Genomic DNA, 24,034 nt, shown 5'->3' with positions numbered 1-24,034 from the left:
TCCCCACTGCCTCAGAAAATACAAGAAAAAACTGAAGCCAGCAATAGGCAAAAGCAAAGAGGACAAAGCAATCTTCCATGGTCTGTTTATGTCACATTCCTTTCTTCCCACCCCATAACATTTCTTTCTCTAAGTAAAAGACAAAGAATAATGTCCTCTCGCAAAATGGGGAGAGCAAAGAATAACAATTTATTTAAAGCAGTCCCCAAAATGAAAAGCAGAAGCTCTGCCTCCTATAGTTTTAAAAGTAAGAACAAGATATCACAGTAGCAGTCCTGTATTAGCTAAGAAAACCAAAATAAGACTTGATAGAAGGTGAAAAAGCTCCCCGTATACTTAGTGCACCTAGGTTTGGGGTTGTTTTTTCTATCCAGTGCATGATAACAAGCTTGAAAAATGAAAAATATTTAACTCTCAATAAAAGCTTTATTTAAGGCCATAATAGAGCAGTCAAAGTTGAGTGATACTACTTTATTACAATGCCAAAATCTACACTAAGCAGTAGTCTCAGTGTCCTTGCCTGTGTTGTTCTGGGGTGGCTAAATCACTGGCTAAACACAGCACAAGTCTGGCTTAGACCAAATGATCCTAATTGCCTCTGCCTAAAAATCTACCATCTGTGTCTGAGAGCTACCCAATATGTTCCTAGTGGTGTGTGCAAGCCCCGCACGGAAAGCAAATTAGGAAGAAAAACATGCCTGAGACCGCTTGATAAAAACGAGATATTGACAAAATAGAGTGCCATTTCCACATTGGGTCACAGAGTCTATTCACACGGGTAAAAGGGTGTTTTTACCACACAGCAGCCAACGAGGAACACCAGATGATGCGGGTGCACTTCAGGTACATTAGCAACTCCCCTCAAACGCCGGGCTCCCAAATAACGCTCACCTTGAGCTGCCAACACACCTGAAAGCCACAGAAGGCCCAATATTAGCAGTGTATTACCACAAGTTAAGCTGTAATTACCACACTTCAGCTTGGTCTGGGGCTGGGCAGGCTCTGGAGAGGGGATAACTCAAGGCCCCCATCTTGAGGCCTCCGGGGGTGGCCACCCCATTCTCCCCGTGCAAACAAAGCCCCCAGAGCAGCCCAGCCCCAAGCCCCACGTCGGATGTGGGGAAGACACCATTCCTGACCGTGGCAGTCATCTGAAGGCTAGGCCACATCCTGCCACAAGTCGCAGCCCTACCACAACACCTCGCTTCTTGCCTCACCCCCATGCCCTCCTCCCCGGTATTCTCCCTCAGCCCCTCGACACAACCCCATAGCACTACATTAGCTTATTGCTGTTCTGGGGTTCCCCTTCTGCCCCGCGTTCAGGCGGATGAATCCCTTCCGTTCTTCCCCCACGTCCCCCAGGCTTCAGCCGCCGCCGCCGCTCCCTCCCCGGGCAGGGCGGCGGGAGCCCCGGGGCGTGAGGCGCGAGAGGAGGAGCGGGGGGGCGGTGGGTGGGGGGAAGGCGGCTCCGCACACCCAAGATGGCGGCGGTGGAGCTGGAGTGGGTGCCCGAGACGCTCTATAACACGGCGATCTCGGCCGTGGTGGATAGTTACGGGCGGGCCAGGCGCAGGGACATCCGTTCGCTGCCCGAGAACATCCAGTTCGACGTGTACTACAAGGTACGGGGAGGTGGCGGGGGGCCGAGCGCGGCCGGGCCCGGCGGGGCCTGGGGGAGATGGAAGGAGAAGTGGGCCGGGGGAGGAGGAGGGAGGAGAGTTCCGCGCCCGGCCTGCTGCAGGCCTTGCCCCGGGGGGTTGAGTGGTGAGGGGGCGCCGGGCCGCGTCCCCACGTCGGCTCTGCTGGCACGCCGGAGCGGAGCAGGGCCCGAAGGACGGGCTGGGGGAGCGAGGGCCTATGTGGGGCCGCCTGTGCTGCGGCTGAAGGAGGGGAGGCGCCGGAGGAGGCTCGGGCAGGGCCGGGGGCCTGCGGCTTCCCCCTCCGGTTGTGGGTGCCTGCGTTGCTGGAGAGCGTTGGGCCGCGGGACGGAGGCTGGGGCAGCGCCGTTGCCGAGGACATGGGGAAGGGGCCTGCCCTTGGGGGCCGGGGGTGAGGCCTGGGGGCAGGGGAAGATGCCTCCTCGACCTCCTCGCGTTTGGAGCCGGAGATCGGGTATGGGCAGAATGGGGCCGCGTTGTCTGTGCCGGAATATATATTTTCCTTTTAATGTATTGGAGAAGGTGATGTCAGTGGTAGAAGGAGCGGAGTTTGCCGTGCTCTTATATCTTCTTTAATGATACGGTAGGAACCAGATGAAAAGAATTGAGACGCATTTAATGATACAGTTTATTAGCGTTAAATCATACTTTCCTGAAAGAGCTGTTTCTCATTCAGCTGCCTTTAAAATATCCCGAGTTAAAGGTACACTGAGATGGTCCATTAATTTCTATTGTCCACTAAACGGGCATTTCATCCGTGTGCAGGAACAGCTGGAAATGAGCATTCACCAGGAGAGAAACAGAAAACCCCAAACCAAACACACCAAATGACCCTGGACAAAGGAAACCCCTAAGATGGGGGATAACCCTTCTTTCCTCTGTCAGCAAATTTCTAAAAAAACACAGGATATGCTGAATGAAGTGGTTCTTTAGATGAATCTTTATGACTGGGCGTACTGGCCCCTCACATGCAGAGTAATAGTAGTATTTACAAGGAAGGCTGATCTTCACTAGAGGCAGGAATTGTTTCTGTAGCACTGAAAGAGGCATGTATGTTTTCTGTAAACTAGCTATTATTTGTCTGCTTTATATGTTGAGAAACATGGACCATAACTCCTTTTTACCACATACAAGCATGTTCACGGATAATTATGTGGTTCACATATAGCAATTATCCAAGACTAAAGATATGGAGCTAATAATGTGGAAGGATATTTGGGGATTTAATTTTAACTGTTGGTACGTACCACCATTGACAAATAAACTTTATTGGCATTGCCTGTCCTGGTGTTCATTCAGATGAAAGGATGGCACTTGGTGGCTTTTAAAAGCATAAAACAAAAACACCCCAATACATACTTGGCATGTATTGGTATATCCAAGTATGTATTATTCCCAGATTGTTTAAAACCTCATCTCTGTATGAGCATAATAGATCATTGATTTCTTATCCTTTTATTCGCACTCTTCAGTGGTTGTGTTGAATCAGAATCATGTGGAGCTTTTCTGTGATGAAAAATGAACCAGCAGTATATCTGACTTTTAAAGACGTTCTAATCTGTTTGTTCTGCTTGCGTGCATTGGTATATCGTCTCGTTGGGCAGGTGATAAACATGCTAAATCCTCAAAATAATGTTTCATTGTACTAATCACTAGCCAGTATAATCTCTGTTAATGACAGCAATTTGCATTGCTTTTCCTATTATTTCTGTGGTTTACAACAGGACAATCTTTGGTAATCTGAAATGTGTGAGGTGCACCCATGTTCCTGTTACAAATACACGTCTGTGAGATGTCCCCGTGCAGAGTAAATAAAACCTGGCTACCCAGTGCAGGTGTTTTGCCACTGCTGCCAATGGGAGGCTGGTCTTCCATGTCTTCACTGCTTGGGTCTAACACTTTTCCAGTGTAGGTGACCTGTCCTCTCCAATAGTCACGTTCAAGTTAGTTTATACCAAATGTAACTTAATCTTTGATGGGATGCTGACAGGAAGTCTTCTGCCCTTACTAAATGGTGTTCTATATGCAGAGATGTCTGCCTGCAATGAGTAGCTTGAAGCCTAGCCCAGATTACAAGTCTTTTGGAACAGTGTTTGCATTTTATATGCACCTATACAATGCTTAGTGGCTGGTTCTTGATGTCTATATTTGGATGGCTACAGAAATACAAATGACATAGTGAGTTAGGTTAGGATGAGGACAGCATCACACCTTTGGACAGTGTTGTGTGTGGTGCTTGTTTCATTGTTTTGGATCTGGATATAGTTATTTTCGAAAACCTGTGAATATTAAACACCATTTCAGGTTCTTGAGCTGTGTTCACTTCATCCTGACCAGCAAGTTATTTAAAACAGAAGTAGAATTTCCAAACTCACCAATAGTTTTTCAAGTTAGACAAGCCAAAAGACTTAAGTGGTAGTGGTTGCTGCTGTGTTGAGGGGGTGTTAGTTGTTAGTATCATATGGAATAGTAATTATTCTTTAAATACAGCTGAGGAAAAGTGACTTGTAATTGAGGATTTGTATTAATACACTTGCATTTAGACCTTAAAAAAAAGCAGAGAATCACTTTCTGTGATTAATAAAAGGAAGAAAAATGTATGTTCAAGACTAGAAACAACTTTTAAGTAATAGTTTGTTATCCAAGTGTTAATCATAGCTTGGGCTATTGGAGAAACTGCTGCTGATTTTGTAAGAAATCAAAGGTCTTATCAGTCAGATTTTATTTTGGTAACGCAGATGTTCATTGAAAGTGGCAATACAAAACTTACTTTTATCATGCTCATATTTTTCTTTTATTAATACATATTGGTATGAACACTCAAACTTAACATTTGCCAGTCTTGCACAGTTTGCCAGCCTGTTCCCATTGATTGACAAGGTAAGCTACATGGCTGTTCCCACAGCAGGGATAATCAATGTGTTATTATTTCAAAGGGAGAAAAGTGCTATCAGCGTGTCTTTGGTCATTGTTTTTTCCCCAGGGCACCCTCTAATGCAGTCGTTGGCTCTGTTGTCATGATGCGTTGCCTTTATTTCCCATTCCCTAAGAAATGCAATTGCTTTTAATTCTAAAATTCCAGAATTGTTAACTTCCAGGGCTTGCTTCATAAGCCTGTGCGGTTAACAAGGAATCAGATGTGGCATAGTTGCAGAATGTTCTTTGTTGTGGACTTGTTAAGAAATGGGCCCTGCTGTGAGGTGATGGAAGCGGGCAGGTTCCTCGTAGTAAGTGTATTTATCTTTCTGTAGTTTTCTTGAGCAGTGACTGAAGTTTAAAATGAGGCAGGATCAAATAATCATGATTGTAGTAAAACAACACAGCTTTAGTGGTCCAGAAGGGTGGTACTGGATTTAACTTTTTTTTGCAACCATTAGAAAAAGAATAGAGACAGGGCAGGATGCTTGGAATTTGGGAAATATACATATATATATATTGGAAATTTTCAAGTCTACATTTGTGCTAAAAATATGTAAATGTCTTATTAATCTCAGCTGCATTTTGAAGATCTTGATAAGTAGTATTGTTACAAGTCACACCTGCATCGGGGGGGGGGGAATACAGATATGCAAACATATCATATTTTGTTTCCTTTGTGTCTTTGCCAGGCTTGTGTATATCCTGCTTGTGTTGTTTCCTGGTAGAACTAGTTAGGTTCTCTTTCTTGTCCTTTGGGGGTAAAGAGAGAGAGAGAAGGTGTAGTTTTTAGAAGCCAAAGAAAAAATATGCTGGATCTCATGTTAAATAGGATATGCCTAGCAGGCAGCACTTGCAAATGCCAAAATTCCGTATTAAAAAGCAGGTGACAGGTGGAATAAACTGTAAATCCTCAAGAAATAAAAAATGAGGAAAATAAAATTAAATATTTTGTCGTTTGTTGGGGAGAGGATAGTGTTTTGAGGGAGGTAATGTAAAGAATCTTGTTTCTGGTGATAGAAATAAGATCTATCCAGTCTGATGACTGTTCAGTTACCCTTTTATACAGAATTCAGTTCTTTCCCCTGTGCCTCAGCTTTACATTCGATTTTGTGTAATGATCTCATTTCTTTGGTTCATAGATATTTATTGCAGTTACACGCTAGCCAAATGGCCTTGGTCTAATATTGGCTAACAAAGAGTTTCATGAAGTGTTTATTTTCCTTTTGGAATGTCTTTTCCGGATCATGTTTTTCTCTTTTTACACTGATTTTCCTTGAAAATCGTTTTTAATGTTCTTTGCATGTTTTGTGATGAGATCATCAACCACAGGAACAATTGGAGATTCCATTAATTTGTTGTTAGTTAGTGCAGACCTGTAACCTTTAGTAATTGCACTCTAACTTGTTTTGCATTTAATTTTTAGGCAAAATCCAAAAGACTATAATTATGCTGTCTCTTTGAAGTGGCAGATTAAACTTCTGAAGTGCTCCTACCTCGATGTGAATCAAAACATCAGATTCTGAGTTTACATCCTGATAGCTCCAAAGTCTGTAACAATGAGTGTAGCTCCTGTATCACGTCTTTTCACTGTATCCTGCCAAGACAAAAAAGCCCAAGCATGGCTAATAAAAGCTCTTGGGTCGCATCTAGATATTCTCTGAACCAAATAAAATGAATAAACAGGAATTTGCTGACTGTTCACAACAAGCAATAGAACATCCATTCTCTGCATTGCAGTAGAGAGTTGGGGTTTGGTGTTTTTACTGATGAAGGTTCATTATAAGCATAATTTCTCTAAATTAGATTAAAACCAGTTTGTCCAATCTCTTGGGTATTTGATGAGAATGAAGAGGATAAACTGCCCATGAAATAAAGTGTAGCTTTGCTGCTTTAGTTCTGAGGCTTTCTGATCAGAGGGTACAAGTGATGCAGGAGGGAGGAAAAAAATCCCAGAGCAAATAGGTCATATTTTGTATGACTTCTGCTGTGATTGACCAGTGTGACTTCACACAGACCTGATTGCAGTCATGCTGCTGGATTCTCAGGGGTCAGAAATGAACTGTATATGTGGGAAATGATCATGATTTCCTCATGTGTGCCCACACGTCCAACCATTTTGGTGATCTGGTTAGACTCTGAGTGGTGTGTGCAGTAGGACTTCACCAACTCCTGCTTGAATTAAATGATGTCCTTGTATCACCTTTTTAAATTCAAGCCTCATAGTGAAGGAGAATTGTCACTTCATGAGTGTTTTTTCCAGTTACTGCTCTTAATTTTAACACGTGCCTTAGTTCTGTAGTCTAAATTTAGGTTAGAACCGAACCATCTTTCCTTGTCACATCTTCTAACTCCTATTACTCGGTTTTCTTTTCCTTTTTTCCTCTTTGAACCTCTAACTATAGGGCGTGTTTTCTTACCCTGATATGTGCTAGCTCCCCCATATTTTCAGTATCCTTGTTGTTGAGTCTTAAACACCAGAACTCATCATAATTCAGATAATGAGGTCACATCTGAACAGAGGTGCTCAGCTCCTGCTGAAACAGTAATTCCAATTTCCACTTCATTTCCTTTGTACTGATTTAACTTCAAAGCAAGCTGGGTTTCCCATTTACTGCTGCAGAGAATCGTGTGTGTGACTAAGGCTCAGGCTTCATACTGCTTGTGCTGGACTCTGTGTACATGTGATGCAAAAAGCTTTGCTGATGTACAGAAGGAAGAGTGAGTGGGAAGATGAGAGGAAGTGTGCTGTGTGTGAAAGCAGTAGGCTCAAAAGTTGTTTCAGAAGTTAGGCTTATTCAAGAAGGTTGTTTTGTTTGGTTTTTTTTTCCTGATTATTATTTGAGGGAGGTTCATAAAGCCCAGTATTTAGCAGTGTTTTCTCAGAGCTGTGAAGCTTGCATTTCTTACGCCCCAAACAGTATCCAGTAGAACTAGTGCTTGTCCAGAAGCTTTGCAGATGGTTTTGAATTTGATTGAAAAGAATCAGATGTCCTTAAATTTCTGATTATTTTCTAAGGCTGTTCCCCCACACCCCATCTATAGAGTCATTTGTCAACAGATTGATTCATTCCACTGTTGACTCTTGGGGAAACTTTTTCCTTCCTTGTTGAGTAGGGGAAGAAGATTGTGTTTACAGCCAAGCCTCTTTTCCCAGATACTGATGTTTGTTGATTATGTATACAGTCCTTCCTGAATTTGGCATAAAATTCCCCATTAGAATTAGATATGACTAAACATGCTGGGAGCTACTTGGAATTCCTTGTATCTTTCATTCTTACTGAAATCTCCATATTATTTCTTCCAGACTGGAGCAACAGGAACATATTTTTCAAGTTGTGTATGCTACAGTTCCTCTTCTTGAGGGTCATTCTACAACTGGTTAGAATTAACCTCCAGCTGCTTTAAGAAATTACTATTAATATTTTTCCTAAGGTTTGGAAAGTCTTTTCTCTTGTGCACAGTGAAACAGCCCAGAATCCTGGTGCTACGACTGTCCTGTTACCTTTTCTTTGTGTTAGGGTTTGCTTTTGCTCGCAGTTTAACACATCTTTGCCTTTTATTTCCAGGGGTTTGCTAGGATGCAGTTTGAGCTCAGCTTAATCTCTCCAGAGAGAGAAATCTGACAAGTACTTTGTTAGAATTATACGTGTGATGATATAATAATAGATAAATTGCAGGTTGGCATTATTAATATACTTGATTGGGGATAACACTATATGCAGCTTTGCATGTTTAGGTGGATGTGTTACTAGTCAAATACTAAGCCTCAGATCCTGGAGGAGAAACGCAGTGGTTTTCTCTCACTCTATGCAAAACAGCTTGATTGTGCATGTATGTAATAAGCCTGTATATTAAATTTATCCCTTGGTTCCTGTCTTGAGTGCCAGAATTAATGTGTCAGGGTGAGCTGACAAAATTAGAAGGCTTTTATTCATTTTTCCATAGTTAAAGAAAAATGAATCTCATAAGCTCCAAATAGGTTAATTTTGTGTCTAAAAGGCATCTGTTTCTCCCCCAAAAAATAGTTCTTCAGAAGTCCAAACCTCTGCCATTCTTGTCAGGACATGTTTTTCTTTAATCACTATTTTGTTTTGTTTTTCATGTTCTGTAGCAAGGCTTGTGGTCAGGAATTTTGTCTCTCTAGAGCTTTAACGAGAGATCTGTTTTCCTCAGTGCTTGCAACTGCTTCTCAATGAACAAATGAGTGTTGCTGCATCTCCTGGAATTGCTTCACAGTTTGACGTATACTCGCTATTTCCGTGCCATATTTTGCTTGAAAACATTGCTGTAACATCTCCAGTGGTTTCAAGAGACTTCAAGCTGAGTTAGTTCCTTAGAAATGCTTGCCAGTGTGTCAAGGGAAGGGGTGAATAGCATGGTAAGTGTCCCAGGGCTACTGTATTTCTGGTTGTACCAGTGAAAAGTAGGTTAGGATTTTTGTATGCCAGAATAGTGCAAGTGGTTATCTTTGAACTGGGATATGTGCAGATAGCAGGCTTGGACCTTTGGGCCATAAGGCAAATTTTACATGAAAATAATTGATGTGTCGAAATTGAGCCTGTAGTTTGGGACCTTCCCCTCCTTCCCACCCAGCCAGGGCATTTATTTGTTAGCAATTTAAGGATCACATGTAGCAGTGTGCACATAACGTTATGTAACCTCATAAATACATTCATTCTGAAACCTTTTACTGCAGTTACTATTTGGTAAACTAGTATCAGAGTAACCTCTGGGATTTTTAGTTAGTGCTGTGAGGTGATAAGAGGAAATGATGATTTACTTGATTGAAAGCCTAATTGTTGAACCTGCGATAGTACTTCCAGTTGTCCTAAGTCCTGGTAAAATAGCTTAGGTTGAGTCTTATTTTCTTCCAGAAATGATCTCATCAATTATTGATGTTTTGGGCATGGAATGCCAGGCAGGATTTAATCATCTTTTTGACTGTGGAAAATATGTCCTAGGTTTTATAGAACAGTTACCGTTAGACAGCTGTGCTGAAGAAAATGAGGACACTTAACCATGCCTGTAGTTTTTAAATACACTAGACTGGATGTTCTTTTGCTGCCAGAGAGAATATGGCTTCAGAAGAAACTGATCCCTTTGAAGTATAGGGACATGGCACTGTTTTATCTGAATAGTAACTTTGCATGCAAACTTGCACTGTTTTTTTGAAAAACTTCCTTTTTTTTTTCCTCTTCCCAGCAAAATAGGGCACTGAAAGGAAAACATTCATTTCTGGCAATTGACATTATTAGGTCACAGTATTTTTAAAGTCTTTTTTGTAGGATCTGTTGTTAAAATAACAAACTTGCTGTGCTGTAGAATCAGTGTCATGTGCTTTTGTAAGAGTTGACCAAAACTAAGTTTCTGGCTGGAGGAGATTTTCTCACATGCTGTGTGTTGAATACCCAATTCATCTGCTTCCAATTTCGTTGGAGAAAAAGGTGAACCAGCCACAAGATCCTCAACAATAAAATGTTTTATTATAAATTATTAATACTGAAAGTGTTAATATTCCTCTCAGTTAATATGTTTATAATTGAGCGTCTCTAATGTGTTCTCTTGGCCTTACCTTTGGTTACATAAGGGTAGCCGTACTTCTCATGTAGCATCATGTAGCACATACCACAGAGGAACACAAAAGGATCTCATAGAGAAGTGTCTGAGAGACGTGAGCTACCAGCTTCTCCCTTTTATTCCTCTTTTTGAATTTTAAAAGGGTGTGTGTGATGTTTGTGGGCTTTTTTTACTAGAACGGCTAAAATAACAGTTGTACTGCACCATTCCTGTATGACCCAGGACTGTACCTCTAGCAGTGGCTGGTGATGCCATGCATAACTATGGCAGGTGTATAGTGGAACCACCTTCAGTTACATACCCCACTTGCAGTCATTTGTGGTTCAGGGGCTTCAAGACATCAGGAATTACTAGCCTACAGTGGATTTTTGACATATATTTGTACTGTTGCTTTTGTACCTAGGTAAATTCTCAGTATTTATAGCATAATGTGGCAGATAGTTCTGCAAGTTAACTGTGCTTTGCATAAAGAACTGTCTCCACAGTTTGTTTTTTATGAGTAAGTCAACTGATATATTTGCTTATCTGTAGACACAAATCAGCTTGGGCATAAAACTAGCCACTGCTTTTAGTAAATGGATGCACAGATTCACTTGAGTTCTCCTATTTACTGAGGCAGGCTTTATGTGTGTGAGCTCAGGTATTAATGGGTGTGGGCGCATGTCTGGCTTTAGCTCTGGGTATTCGTGATTCACTCCTTGTAGAACTTGTGTTTTTGGAATTTACGTACATACAGACACACACATATACAAAAAAAAAATCTATTTGTACCCCTGTATGCTAGATTCTATGTAATTTTAAAATGTCTCCAAAGAACTTGGTATGAAACGAGCTGTTTGTTGTATTTTTTGCTGACTTTAGAGGTTTCTTGATTTTTATCTTGGCTTTCTAGTGTATGTCATCTACTGTTTTGATGATGGAGGTGAACATAGACACTTAAATACATTCATAGATAACCCTCTCCCCCCCCCCTTGAAACTGCCTATGGAGCTATAATAGCTTGTGTGCTCAGTGTTTAAACATCAAAGTTGTGCTCCTGTATGGAGAAAGCGGGACTGTTACTTCCACTGTCTGCGAGCCACAGCAAAACTTGAAATACAGCAAATACACGTCTGCTGTATTTCAAGACTTTGAAATCTGGATTTCATCATAAGTCTTTACTATGATGGGGCTATGGAACTGATGGACTGGGGTAGAGCAGTTGGTGTCATCTACCTGGACTTGTGCAAAGCGTTCGACACTGTCCCACACGACATCCTTGTCTCTAAATTGGAGAGACATCAATTCGATGGATGGACCACTCGGTGGATAAAGAACTGCCTGGATGGCCACACACAAAGAGTTGTGGTCAATGGCTCAGTGTCTGGATGGAGACCAGTAACGAGTGGGGTCCCTCAGGGATCGGTGTTGGGACCGGTCTTGTTTTACATCTTCGTCCCTGCCATGGACAGTGGGATTGAGTGCACCCTCAGCAAGTTTGCCGATGACACCGAGCTGTGTGGTTGGGTTGATAGCTGGAGGGAAGGAATGCCATCCAGAGGGACCTTGACACGCTTGTGAGGTGGGCTGATGCCAACCTCATGAAGGTTAACCATGCCAAGTGCAAGGTCCTACACCTGGGTCGGAGCAATCCCAGGCACAGCTACAGGTTGGGCAGAAAAGAGATTCAGAGCAGCTCTGCAGAGAAGGACTTGGGGGTGTTGGCCAATGAGGAAATGAACATGAGCCAGCTTCAGTGTGCACTTGCAGCCCAGAAACCAACCGTATCCTGGGCCGCATCAAAAGGAGCGTGACCAGCAGGTCGAAGGAGGTGATCCTGCCCCTCTACTCTGCTCTTGTGAGACCTCACCTGGAGCATTGTGTGCAGTTCTGGTGTCCTTAACATAAAAAGGACATGGAACTGTTGGAACAAGTCCAGAGGAGGCCACGAGGATGATCAGGGGCTGGAGCACCTCCTGTATGAAGACAGGCTGAGGAAGTTGGGGCTGTTCAGCCTGGAGAAGATAAGGCTGCGTGGAGACCTCATAGCAGCCTTCCAGTATCTGAAGGGGGGCTATAGGGATGCCGAGGATGGACTATTCATTAGGGACTGTAGTGACAGGACAAGGGGTAACGGGTTCAAACTTAAACAGGGGAAGTTTAGATTGGATATAAGGAAGAAATTATTTACTGTAAGGGCGGTGAGGCACTGGGATGGGTTGTCCAGGAAAGTTTTGAATGCTCCATCCCTGGTGGTGGTCAAGTACAGGTTGGACAGAGGCTTGCATGACATGGTTTAGTGTGAGGTGTCCCTGCCCACGGCAGGGGGGTTGGAACTAGATGATCTTAAGGTCCTTTCCAACCCTAACGATTCTATGATTCTATTAAACTGTAGAAAGAACTCACTCTTAAACTGTAAAATGTATTTGTCTTTTTCTTTCAGCTTTACCAGCAGGGCCGCTTATGTCAGCTGGGTAGTGAATTTTGTGAACTAGAAGTTTTTGCAAAGGTGCTTCGAGCTTTAGATAAAAGGTAAGTATCTGTATATACTGATAAATCTTATTTCAGCTCTTTCTTGATCTAGGTTTTGCATTCGGAAGATCTCTAATTTTCTTGGTCTTACTAGCCCGTCTGTTAACCATAAGAATATTTCTTTAGATTTACAGATGAGCTTTTAACTTACAAAGTCTTTCTCTCTCTCTGTTCCAAAAAATAAAACAATTAGAACCTCTATGTAAATGTGTGAAGTCATCTGTGGTACTTGGTCCCCAGAGTGCTTTCTTTGTTGTTGCTGTGCCATGGTTTAACCCTGGTAGGCAGCTGAGAGCCACACAGCTGCTCACTCACCCACCAGTGGGATGGGGAGAGAATTGAAAGGGTTACAGTGTGAAAACTCGTGGGTTGACATAAAGTTAATTTAATAATAAATTTTTGTTAAAAGGGGAGGGAGGGGGGAAGAAAACAACAGAGGAAAAAAGCACAAACAAGAAAAACAAGCAATGCATAAAGATGCCGGTTGCTCACCACCAACTGATCAATACTCAGCCAGTCCTGAGCAGTGCCGAAGTACTTGTTAGCTGTTGTACCAAATCCTAAGTGAAGGGTTATCAAGCTGATGGAATCGCCCCAGTTTAAAGAGTTTTCCTGTCGTTCAGTATTTGAATTTGTAGTGTTATGCTCAGAACTTGACATTCTTTGTAACTGGAATAATTTTTGAGTTGTTAGACATGCCTCCTTCCCATTGTGTGTGTGTGTGTGATGTTCATGGGTTCGTCATTGCTAGTCTGTTTGCAATTTCAGTGGGACTTGTGGGGTGAGGGTGGATTTGAGGCTTCCCCCCACGAAGCTTTAGCTGAAAATGTTGTTTTCCAGTTTTAGTATTGTGTGGTTAGCTTGTGTTTTGCTTATAGTGGAGGGTGTCCTAGTAAAGAACGTCGTGTACGCTCACTTTATTTGTTGGGTAATCCAACAACTGTAGTCCATTAGCCTTGAGATTGACAACTATGCTTGTATTCATCTGGTTTTGGTTTGAGAGAGGGTTGGAGTTATTTCTCTGAATCACTGTTCATTTGAATTCATGGCACTCAAGAGCCAACTGGCTGCAATGCTTTAAAAACTTTGTCTGTAATCAAATTCTGTTTTCTTTTGTTTCAGGCATCTGCTTCATCACTGCTTCCAGGCTTTGATGGACCATGGAGTAAAAGTTGCTTCTGTACTGGCCTATTCTTTCAGTAGACGGTGCTCCTACATTGCAGAATCGGATTCTGCTGTAAAAGAGAAAGCAATCCAGATTGGTTTTGTTTTAGGTAACTGGTGATGATAGGCTGTTTAAAGTGTGATCCTTTCTTTCATGCAAGCTTCAGTTAAGCTAATGCTTATCTTTTTTCCTGTTAATGTCTGTGGCTTCCTTTTAAAGAGCACACGTGGTTTTGGAATGTCATTTTTAGAAAACTACTTGGTGTCTTAAGAAAAATGTCTTGGATTTTTATATCTAAGAATATTTAGGCTCATGTTTGTTATTTCAGATGTTTTAGATTTAAAATTTGTTTGCTGATGTGAAGTCTTAACATTAAGACTTTGAATAACTTTAGTATTGGTAAATATTTCTTGACAGAAAACTGTAGGAAGGCTGTATAATACCAAAAAGTCATTTCCAACTGAAGGAGAATTCTTCTACTCTTACATTTTATCCTTTTCAATTCATGACTGGAGGGTTTAACATTGACAGGATTCTTACATATATGCAGTTCTGTGGAATAAGTAATGTTTCCTTACAAGACTTGGGCAACCCCTTTTTCTCTTAAAAAGGTGTTTTGCTGTTCAGATTTCTCTTTTTTCTTGATTTATATTGTTGTTTTGTTTTTTTTTTTTTCCAGGGGGGTTCCTATCAGATGCAGGCTGGTACAGTGATGCTGAGAAGGTATTTCTCTCCTGCCTTCAGTTATGCACCCTTCACGATGAAATCCTTCACTGGTTTCGTGCCGTAGAATGCTGTGTAAGGTGAGTTCACCTTTAATTCATGTATATCTTACTGTGAAATACACATTAATATGTCTTTGGACATTAATTGTCCAAAGATGTCTTTGTCTTTGGACAAAGCCATTAATATGGCTTTGGAGCCATCAAGCTTCAGGTGTTCTCTTTAGTATTCTGCTGCACTAGAATACTTTCCTGGCTAGAGCTGAAGCTCAGGAGGTGCTTATTTTGTGCTAATCCCTTGGTTTTCTGATTGTAAACTGCCAGCACAGTTCAGTGGGGGTGAAAAAATAAAGCCATTTTGCCTTTCTGCTTAATGTGTCATGGGTAACAGATGCTGGGTGGTGAGAGTGGTCCAGCACCTTGGTGTTTTCAAGGGGGGTTGCATATGAAGGAGTGTTATGTGTTGGTGTTTGCTGAAATTATGTTTACTACAAGGAGAATTTGGCAAATCCAAACAGAAGTGATGTAAACACAGTTGAGACAGAAATAAAAGAAAACCACACCTTTCCTAATTGCAGATCCAGTGAGTTCTCTTGCTCTATAACTGTGCTACTGAACTGTGTGATGGGGTAGATGTTTAAATGTCCAGTTCTTGTGGACGCCTTTAGCCACAGCTTAAACATTTGGAAAAGAATTTTTGCTTTTTGGAGGTGTTTGGCATTTGTACCTTGTTTCTTAAGGCTGTTGTCTTGTCCCTGGAGCTTCTGCTTCCATTCACAGAGGCCTCAAATTGTCATTGAGTTTTTAGTTGTACCGCAGTGTGTGCTGCCCTGCTGCAGCCAGCAGTAAGTAGCTGGCTTGTTTTTGTTGCTAACACCATGACTGACCTCTTTTGCATGCTCCAGGTATATGTTTGAATAGGTGTGTGCTAGTGAGCCTAGTTAAAATAGGATTATTTCTTTTTAGCTGTTGTAATGAGCAACAAAGTATGTACTGTATTTATCTGAATATAGGGCAAAGCTTGTTTTGGGAAGCTGCTCAAAAAGAAAATCCATGCATCGTGTTATGATTGGACAAATATGAAGGATAAATAGGCTTTGCCAGTAGCTACTTATTTTATGTGCCAACCAGAGGGCCTTGACAGTGGCTGCTGCTCTGCCTTGTTCTGCCCTGCCAGCTACCACTGGGTCTTCTTCCAGAAATAAGATGATGCCAGGGAAAGACTGGGCACATGCACACCTTCCTAGAGCTGGGGGATGATACATATAGTAGCACTGTTAGTACTCAGTCTTTCATTCTCTAATTAATCTAAAAGTTGTATCAGGCTGCTTGACAAGCTGGAGAAGGTGCCTGAAAAATGAACTCCCTCCCTTTCTCCAAATGGGGCGGGGGGAATGAGGAGAAGGTAAATGAAGTCAAAAAGGTGACTCTGTTGGACAGCTGTGTACAGCCCACCCGGCTGTGGGGTGATGATTTTCACTTTGTGCTAGGAAAAACCATCTGATATTAGGATGAACTGGGGATGCTAATTCAGTTTGAGCAGCTGATGGCTGGCCTTGTAATGTCAAGTCCCTCTGGGCAGCACTGTGAATGAGGAGACACTGCTTTATTTTCAGGCCTCTCCCAAACAGTCAAATAACAGCATCATTTATTTGGAAATGATAATAGAAGGAATTTAGAACACTCTTCTTTTGGGAGAGCACGGTCATTATACTCAGCTTTGAAGTCATGAGGCAGGAAGATAATCTTTTTGTTGTTGCTGTCTAATCCTTGCTGTGGAATATCTTGTCCTTACCACTGTGCTTGCACCAGAGGTAGGTGGAATTTCCAGAGAATAAGTCCAAGTCCAGCTTTTAAAAATATGACACTCTTTAAAAAAACAAGTGGCTGCTCTTACTCTAAAAGCTCGAAAGTCTGATCTCTGGGAAACGAATGCATTGCATTAATGATAGAATGAAGTTTAGAAACATGCAAAGTTTAGTGTTATGTATATGGAATTTGGTGCTTGTTTGTACTAGCAGTAGTAAATTGTATGGAGAAACTTGAGAAAATGTGAAGGTCTGAGATTTCTATGAGCCTGTATACTACTTCCCTGCATGTGTGTGCTCCTTTTGGTTTCCTTTCCCTCATTATTAGATGTTAAACGAGAGGGTAAAATATATATTACAAATATGTGGCTCTCTAAACTGCTGTGTAACATTGTTTGCTATGTTTGTATGCTCTTAGAGAAGGGAGGGGGGGGAGCTATTCCCCAAAACCTATTATGGCAGACAGCAAAATGATTCATAGCTATTAGCATAAATGTCCTAAGGCATTTTTTTCTTCCTCTTGGCTTTATCTTCTAAAATTCCTTTGGATTAATAAAGGATTTCTTGTGACTCTAAACTGGATCACATAAACTCTGCTTATCCTAGAGGATTGGGTTAGGCTTAGCCTGGTTTTCTTGGTTGATTTCTTTGTTTTTAGACCCTATCACTGCAGCATCCAGATACTGGATATTATCTTTCGAAGGCGCTTATCGAAATTGCAGCACCATCCCTACTGGCTTATACCATTACATGGGATTTGGGCTGCTTATTTTTGACGTTGCATAGCAGCTCCCAACTGAATGCTGTAGACAAAATAGTTTCCTTCTTTAGGGAAACTGTAATTGCTTAGTTTTGCTCTCAAGTTCTTTTCATATTCCTTTCTCATTGCATGAATGCTAGACAGTGTTCTGCTGCCTGTGACTCAGAACATGGTGCACTTCTACATCGTGTTTAGTTCTCAGACCTAACTTAAGGAAAAATGTGGCTCTTGCTTTTTTCCTGTTTTTGAGCTGTGTTGCTGCATTTCTCATTGAAAAGCTGGTGTTTATGTAGCTTGTTTCAGGGGGGTTTTGAAGGTCTTGTCATTTCTTTTGATGTTCTCTTGCATGGCTCACACATCTGCTGTGTGCTCCCTTCTTGTGAAAACATGAACTTGATTTCCTTTCCTGTTAGCGGTTGAGTTTCATGATATGTTTCCTTAGGAAGGTGTAGGGAGAGACTAAGTTAGAGGCAGGCTGAACTCAGAAGGCAAGCTTCAATGTGTTGTTTTGCTACTGCAGGAGGCTCGGCTACAATAGCTTAAATCTCTGCTTGGAGCAAATGCTAACAGGAAATGGGTTTAGAGAAGAGAAGCATTTGATCAAAAACCTCACTGTTCCTTCTTCTCCCTTACCAGTTTGTTGGAAGATCTATCATAATGTATCATAAAAGGAAAAAAAATGCTGTACCTATGTATGAGCTCCCACTTTGAGTTGTAGCCTCTGCAGTACAGCTTTAGGTCTGCTTCACTCTGTATTTCTCTCCCTGTGTCCTGTTGTCTTCAGTCTGTGAGGGCCTGCCTGATGTTTTTCAGTCTCTATTACTCATTGTCTAATAACAGATTTGCAGGAGGGACAATGGAGGTTAATTTACCAACATTTCATGTGTGCTAAATGGCAGGCATTTGCAATGGAGAAGGAACAGCTGTCTCTTCTTAGCCTGCAATGGGTGGGAATAGAGTTCTGCCCTTTAGGCTTGGAATATGATAACACACACATTTTGAATGTATCTCTTTAAAGTAAATAAGCATCAGCCTACACTAAGGGAGAAGAAAAAAGTCTTTACTTTTGCTTTAAATCAGTGCCAGAAGCTGAAGTTGTTATTTCTCTCCAGAAACAAGAGTGTGTTTCAGTAGTGCTGTGTTTTATTGTGTGCATTTGGCTGTTGCTTTTCATGAAGCTTCTGTTAATCCTTCAAATGGGAAGGCAGCAGGCTGGAAGATGGGCCAAGGTGGGGGAGAGGGGTTTTAGAGTTGCTGTGACCTGGTTCAATAAAATAGTCTTCTCTGGTGGTGCTGAGCCAGTGCTGGACATCGTCTTAAATAGATGTGACTGAACCTGTTGTGAAGACACCCCCCTAAACAACAAATGCCCCCTTGTGAAGTGCTGGGCTACTTGAGGTCGGAGGGAGAAGTGCAGAGACGTGTAAGAGCTAGCAGTGTCTGTGCTTACCCAGTGTCTGTTTCAGTTTACTGTGGAAAGGAGGTAGAAGGGTTTTAATACTGTATATTACAGGGGTTTGGAAGTGGAATTTTATCAGTGTTGAGAAGACTGTTTTAGGAGAAATAAAACACAAACCCACCACACCAAAGTGATTAAAGCTCTGAATATGTAGAACTGCATCAATATGTAAAATCAGTTGACATCTCCAGCAGTAGCAGCTCTTGCCATGCAAGAGACAAAGCCTGGGGAGTACTGAAATGTTACACAGTAAATAGTTCTGCTGTACTGAACTCGGTGCAGCTTTGTTGGGATGACAGCCTGGTTCTATGGTATGTATAGTACAAATTGCAGCTCCGTGGCACTACTGTACATTGAGGTGGTTTATTCAGACACCATTTAGATGATCTCTTTACATATCCCTAAGGTTGCTGCACGTTCGAAATGGTAACTGTAAATATCACTTGGGAGAGGAAACATTCAAACTGGCTCAGTCTTACATGGACAAACTTGCAAAGCATGGTCAGCAGGCGAACAAAGCGGCGCTCTACGGGGAGCTGTGTGCACTGCTCTTTGCCAAGAGCCACTACGATGAGGTGAGTGGGATTTTGGTTTTGTTTTGCTTCAGAAAACTGGTCATGAAATCTGCTTGGATGTTCCATGACTGGCTCAGTATTCACTTAATCTCTCTAGCTGGAGCTCCTGAGCCTTGTTTTTGGTCCCTGTGCGGCAGTGCCTGAGGAATACTTGATGTACTGACGTTTTTCTATATGCTGTTCTGAGTACTTTGACCAACATTAAGAAATGATGTGTGATAATTAGTGGTATGTGTTGGCCATCTGTAAAGGAAATACTACATTAAAAAGCTGATTTTAATAGGTAAAACTGAACAGCTGAACACAGCTAACAATTCTTTGCACCTATCTTGTAAAAACTGCCTGAAGTGTAACCGCTGTATAAACTGTGGTTTTCCTTTAGCTCTTAGGTACACTGACCAGGAAGTTGTCCTACACAATAGGAATCATGAGGATTACTTGGAAGTTTATAAAATACCCCTTTTTGTCAGTGCAAGTTGTTATAATACATGCCTTAGGCTAGCATAAAATACTTAAGCATTCAGTATTAACCGTAAGAGTGCTTTTTAAGTCCGTCCTGTAACACATCTCTGAACAAGTTTCGTTACATAGAAGTAATCAACAGTATTTACCTTTTGTGCTGTAAATGACCGTTGTACTGTTCACAGCCAAGTAATGTTTTTTCTTAATATTGCAACCGTGTGAAGTTCCAGCTTCATTTTGCTGATAACTTTGTTCAACAGGCTTATAAATGGTGCATAGAAGCCATGAAGGAGATCACAGTTGGCCTGCCTGTAAAAGTAGTAGTGGATGTTTTACGACAAGCTTCAAAGGTGAATTAAAACTCTTCCATGTTTCTTTTGTAACTAAATTGCTACCAAGAATGGGTGAGCATAGGTACCTCCAATATAGCTGGGTAACCAGGCTCATTTCATGAGCCTTAGGGCTTGTTAGTTGTGTTTCATTGGTCCACCTCTGTCTCAGACCTGGGGGAGGGTTGGTTTTGAGCTTCAGCTCTTCAAATGAACATCATGACAAAGTTAATCTGAGAGCATTCCCTGGAAAGGTGCTCCGTTCCCTCTTTGATCTAGACTAGGTACATCACCAGCCCTTTAGTCAGGATAACATTGAAGTTTATGAATGTTATCTGTCAACCTTTTCATCAATAACTGAGAAGTCTTTTAGTAACCATATTTTGAAATTACAAATAGTAGTTAGGAACTGCACCAGTGTCTGGAGGAGATGAGTTGGGAGTGTGCAGCTCTTCACACGCTTCATTTCAACCTGTTTAGGCTTGTGTTGTAAAACGTGAATTTAAGAAGGCTGAGCAGCTGATAAAGCATGCAGTATACCTTGCCAGGTAAGTGGCATTCCAAAAAAAACCCAAACCTTTCAAACTTACTTTTCTCTTGCTTCAGCTTGTAATAGAAATATATTCCTACAGGGAGCATTTCGGAGCCAAGCACCCCAAATACTCCGATACGCTACTAGACTACGGATTTTACCTGCTCAATGTAGACAATATATGCCAGTCTGTTGCCATCTATCAGGTATGCAGCAGGACTAAGTGTGTGTCTTCAGTTTCCCTTAATCCTCATAGTCTCTGAAATGTTTCTGCTGAAATTCACATGCATTAATTTGTGGAGATAAATAGTAGTTGATTAAGTGACTGCAATACTTTTTCTTTAAAAACAAAACACCAAAGTACCCTCAAATGGGGGGTTTTGCTTTTTACCCCCCTGACTCTAAAGTGGCTTTTATATATGCAGTGTCTCAAGTACATAGGCCCACAGAATTTCAGAACCAGTTGATTATTTTCCCCCCTTTTTAACAAGTGTGATTGATTTGAGGGGGTTTGTTGTGTGTTGACAGATTAAATGCTTTTCTTGTAACTCTTTCAGACAGCTCTTGATATCCGGCAGTCGGTATTTGGAGGTAAAAACATCCATGTAGCTACAGCTCATGAAGACTTGGCTTACTCTTCATATGTTCACCAGTACAGCTCTGGAAAATTTGACAATGCACTGTGAGTACAAGTGTTTGAGGCACTGGCAGCAAAGTTAGTCCTGTAAGGGGAGAAAAATGTTCTTAAATGATACGGACTGTCCAGTTAGAACTTAACTGCTTCAGTTAATTGCATTAGTGTTCTAATATTTTATCAGTCAGCTGTTAACTTGTATATATGTATCTTGAATGAGTTACTTAACCTTTCAGATTCCATGCTGAACGTGCTATTGGCATTATAACTCACATTCTTCCAGAAGACCATCTTCTCTTGGCATCTTCAAAGCGAGTTAAAGGTAGGACCCTTCACTGTGTTACAGGGATGGTTTGAAATCACTCGCTCAGGTGTGTTTATTTGGTTCCCAAACAGAGGCAATGTCACTTGAGTTGTTTTTTCCTCAAATGGATGTCATTCTGGAATATTTGTAGCCCTCAGTGTCCTCTGCCAACACACTTGTAAAATACATAAATCCTTTCTTTAAAACTTCACCTTTGAGGGACCAGAGAGTATAAAAATGTGTTGGGAGCTTGATATCTGGTGTAACCTGTTTGAAAACAGTTTGTAATAAACACAAAGTCTGATGAGATGTCTTGGATAGAAGGCTTCCTGCTGCCTACAGTTAACACCTCTTTGTGTTTGGGCCACAGTAACGTTGGTTTTCCTCTCCCACATTCAGCACTTATCTTGGAGGAGATTGCAATAGACTGTCACAACAAGGAAACTGAGCAGAGGTTACTTCAGGAAGCTCATGACTTACATCTGTCCTCACTCCAGTTAGCTAAAAAAGCCTTTGGGGAGTTTAATGTACAAACAGCAAAACACTATGGCAACCTTGGAAGACTGTATCAGTCCATGAGAAAGTTTAAGGTAAGATTATACTGACCTTAAGGTCTTAAAATCTGCAGACATCTATAAATCTGTCACAACAAATGATGATTTTCAGTGTCCATGATTCATAACGTCAGTTGGTAGCTTTACAACTGGAAAACTTGTGCTTTATAATTCATCTCCCTAAAGCTTTGCACAAAAAGAATCCACTGAGATGCATGATGCCTTCAGAGACAGGGTGACAGCAATCTTTATGACAGAAATAGCAGTACTGCTTGCTGATCCACTTGACTAAGAGCTTGAAGAAGTTTTGGCTTTCTTGCTTCTTTCCTTTTATAAAATACTTACCGACTATTTAGCTTCTCCATAGTTACATTTCTTTGAACCTGCCTTGTTTTCCTCCTCTGTTATGGTGCTGTGTGGTGTCTGACTGACCTCTGTGAATTTGATCCTCATAGGAAGCAGAAGAAATGCACATCAAGGCAATTCAGATTAAGGAGCAGCTTCTAGGTCAAGAAGATTATGAAGTTGCCCTGTCAGTGGGCCATCTAGCTTCTCTCTATAACTATGATATGAACCAGTATGAAAATGCTGAAAAGCTCTATTTGAGGTCCATAGCAATTGGTAGGTGATTCTTAAAATGTATGACTGTATAGAAGGTTTAGTACTGCAGGAAACATTGTTAAGTCATGTATTCAAGTGTTTAGTACAACTTAACTGCAATGCAGCCTGGTTTATTTTGTATGTGGTTGCAATCTAAATATAATGCTTTTTCTTGAATGTTCTCCCAGGGATTGAATTCTGGAATTGTATTATTTTCAGTGCTTCATCAGAATTTGTTCTTGAAAGCATCTGGAAACAGAGTAATCAGAAGCTTGGATGTTTGTCTTTAGGTTACATTTTGGAGCTGTGGCTGGAAGTGCAGAATGTAGTTAAATTGTGAAAGGAATGGAGAGCTATTCTATTGTGCCCATCAGCCTGTGTTCTCATTCAATATTTTTGTTGCCTGTTATCATTTGCAGTAAACTTATAATTCCAAATCAAATGCATTTTTAGGCCATGCTGTGGCTCAGCTTGGAGACTGTCTGTCTTTGTGCAGTTCTGTACAGTGCGTTACAGAAGAGCCTTTATGTGACTGTGCATGTAAAGCTACAGCGCAATTAATGATCCAGTCACAGAGTCCCTGAGGACAAATTCCAATATCCTGAAAGTAGGAGATAGATAGAATTCAAAGCATCCTCCAGGAAGCTTGCATGTTATTGGGGTTCTTGATTGACCATAACAAAGGTTTGTGGTGTCGGTTAAAAAATGACACCAGAAATAAGATGAAACCTTTTAATTTTGTTTTCTTTTGGATTTCTTTAGGAAAGAAGCTTTTTGGGGAAGGATACAGTGGACTTGAATACGATTACAGAGGTCTCATTAAACTGTACAATTCCATTGGCAATTACGAGAAAGTCTTTGAATACCACAATATTTTGGCCAATTGGAACCGGTTGCGGGATCGGCAGTTCTCGGTTACAGATGCTCTGGAGGACGTAAGCACCAGCCCTCAATCCACTGAAGAAGTGGTCCAGTCTTTTCTGATGTCTCAGAACGTTGATGGACAGAGTAGTTAAGAACTTGGTCAATAAACCAGTTAAGGTTTTTTCCCCCCAGGTTACAGGGGGAAAAGTCATACTGTGAAATCTAAACCATGTAGTTCTCTGGGGGCTGGAATTTGCATTGAAACACTGGTCCAGTCTACTGAAGAGTGCCCATACGGATGAATGTGTGTTAAATTCTTATCAGCATGTGTATGGCATGTTTAGTTCGGCTCACATTTTGAACTTGGTATTCCAGAAAACCCCTTCTTTCTCTCTTCTTTCAAAAGAAGCTACTTTGCAGAAAGTCTGCAAGAAAACCTTAAATAAAACTGTTTGAGCTCAAAAGAGTTGCATTCTTATTATGAATGGAAGGTTTCATCAAGAGCTTTCTGCTGTTACATAGAAAGAATAAATGCAGTACGATAAGAAGTTACAGGAGAAGGGTCTTTCTACTGTACACATAGCAAAGTTAATCGTAAATA

General features: G+C 41.4%; 1 protein-coding gene across 1 annotated transcript; it reads left to right on the top strand.

Annotated features, from left to right (window-relative positions):
• The first annotated feature begins 1,434 nt into the window (after positions 1-1,434).
• APPBP2 (amyloid beta precursor protein binding protein 2) lies at positions 1,435-23,897 on the top strand. Its single transcript, XM_061470521.1, has 13 exons — positions 1,435-1,622; positions 12,577-12,665; positions 13,788-13,939; positions 14,510-14,633; positions 18,986-19,154; positions 19,877-19,966; positions 20,426-20,493; positions 20,578-20,683; positions 21,035-21,159; positions 21,348-21,433; positions 21,815-22,005; positions 22,425-22,590; positions 23,332-23,897. The coding sequence occupies exons 1-13, from the start codon at positions 1,482-1,484 to the stop codon at positions 23,583-23,585; spliced, it is 1,761 nt and encodes a 586-aa protein (XP_061326505.1). The 5' UTR covers positions 1,435-1,481; the 3' UTR covers positions 23,586-23,897.
• The last annotated feature ends 137 nt before the right edge of the window (positions 23,898-24,034 follow it).

The sequence above is a fragment of the Pezoporus flaviventris genome, unplaced genomic scaffold (assembly GCF_033815535.1).
Source record: "Pezoporus flaviventris isolate CSIRO_AGI_PZ_B2104156 unplaced genomic scaffold, CSIRO_AGI_Pfla_v1 ptg000063l, whole genome shotgun sequence".
In the NCBI taxonomy this organism is placed as follows: domain Eukaryota; kingdom Metazoa; phylum Chordata; class Aves; order Psittaciformes; family Psittacidae; genus Pezoporus; species Pezoporus flaviventris.
The sequence above is the reverse complement of the archived record's forward strand: the minus strand, read 5'-3'. Positions and strand labels throughout refer to the sequence as shown.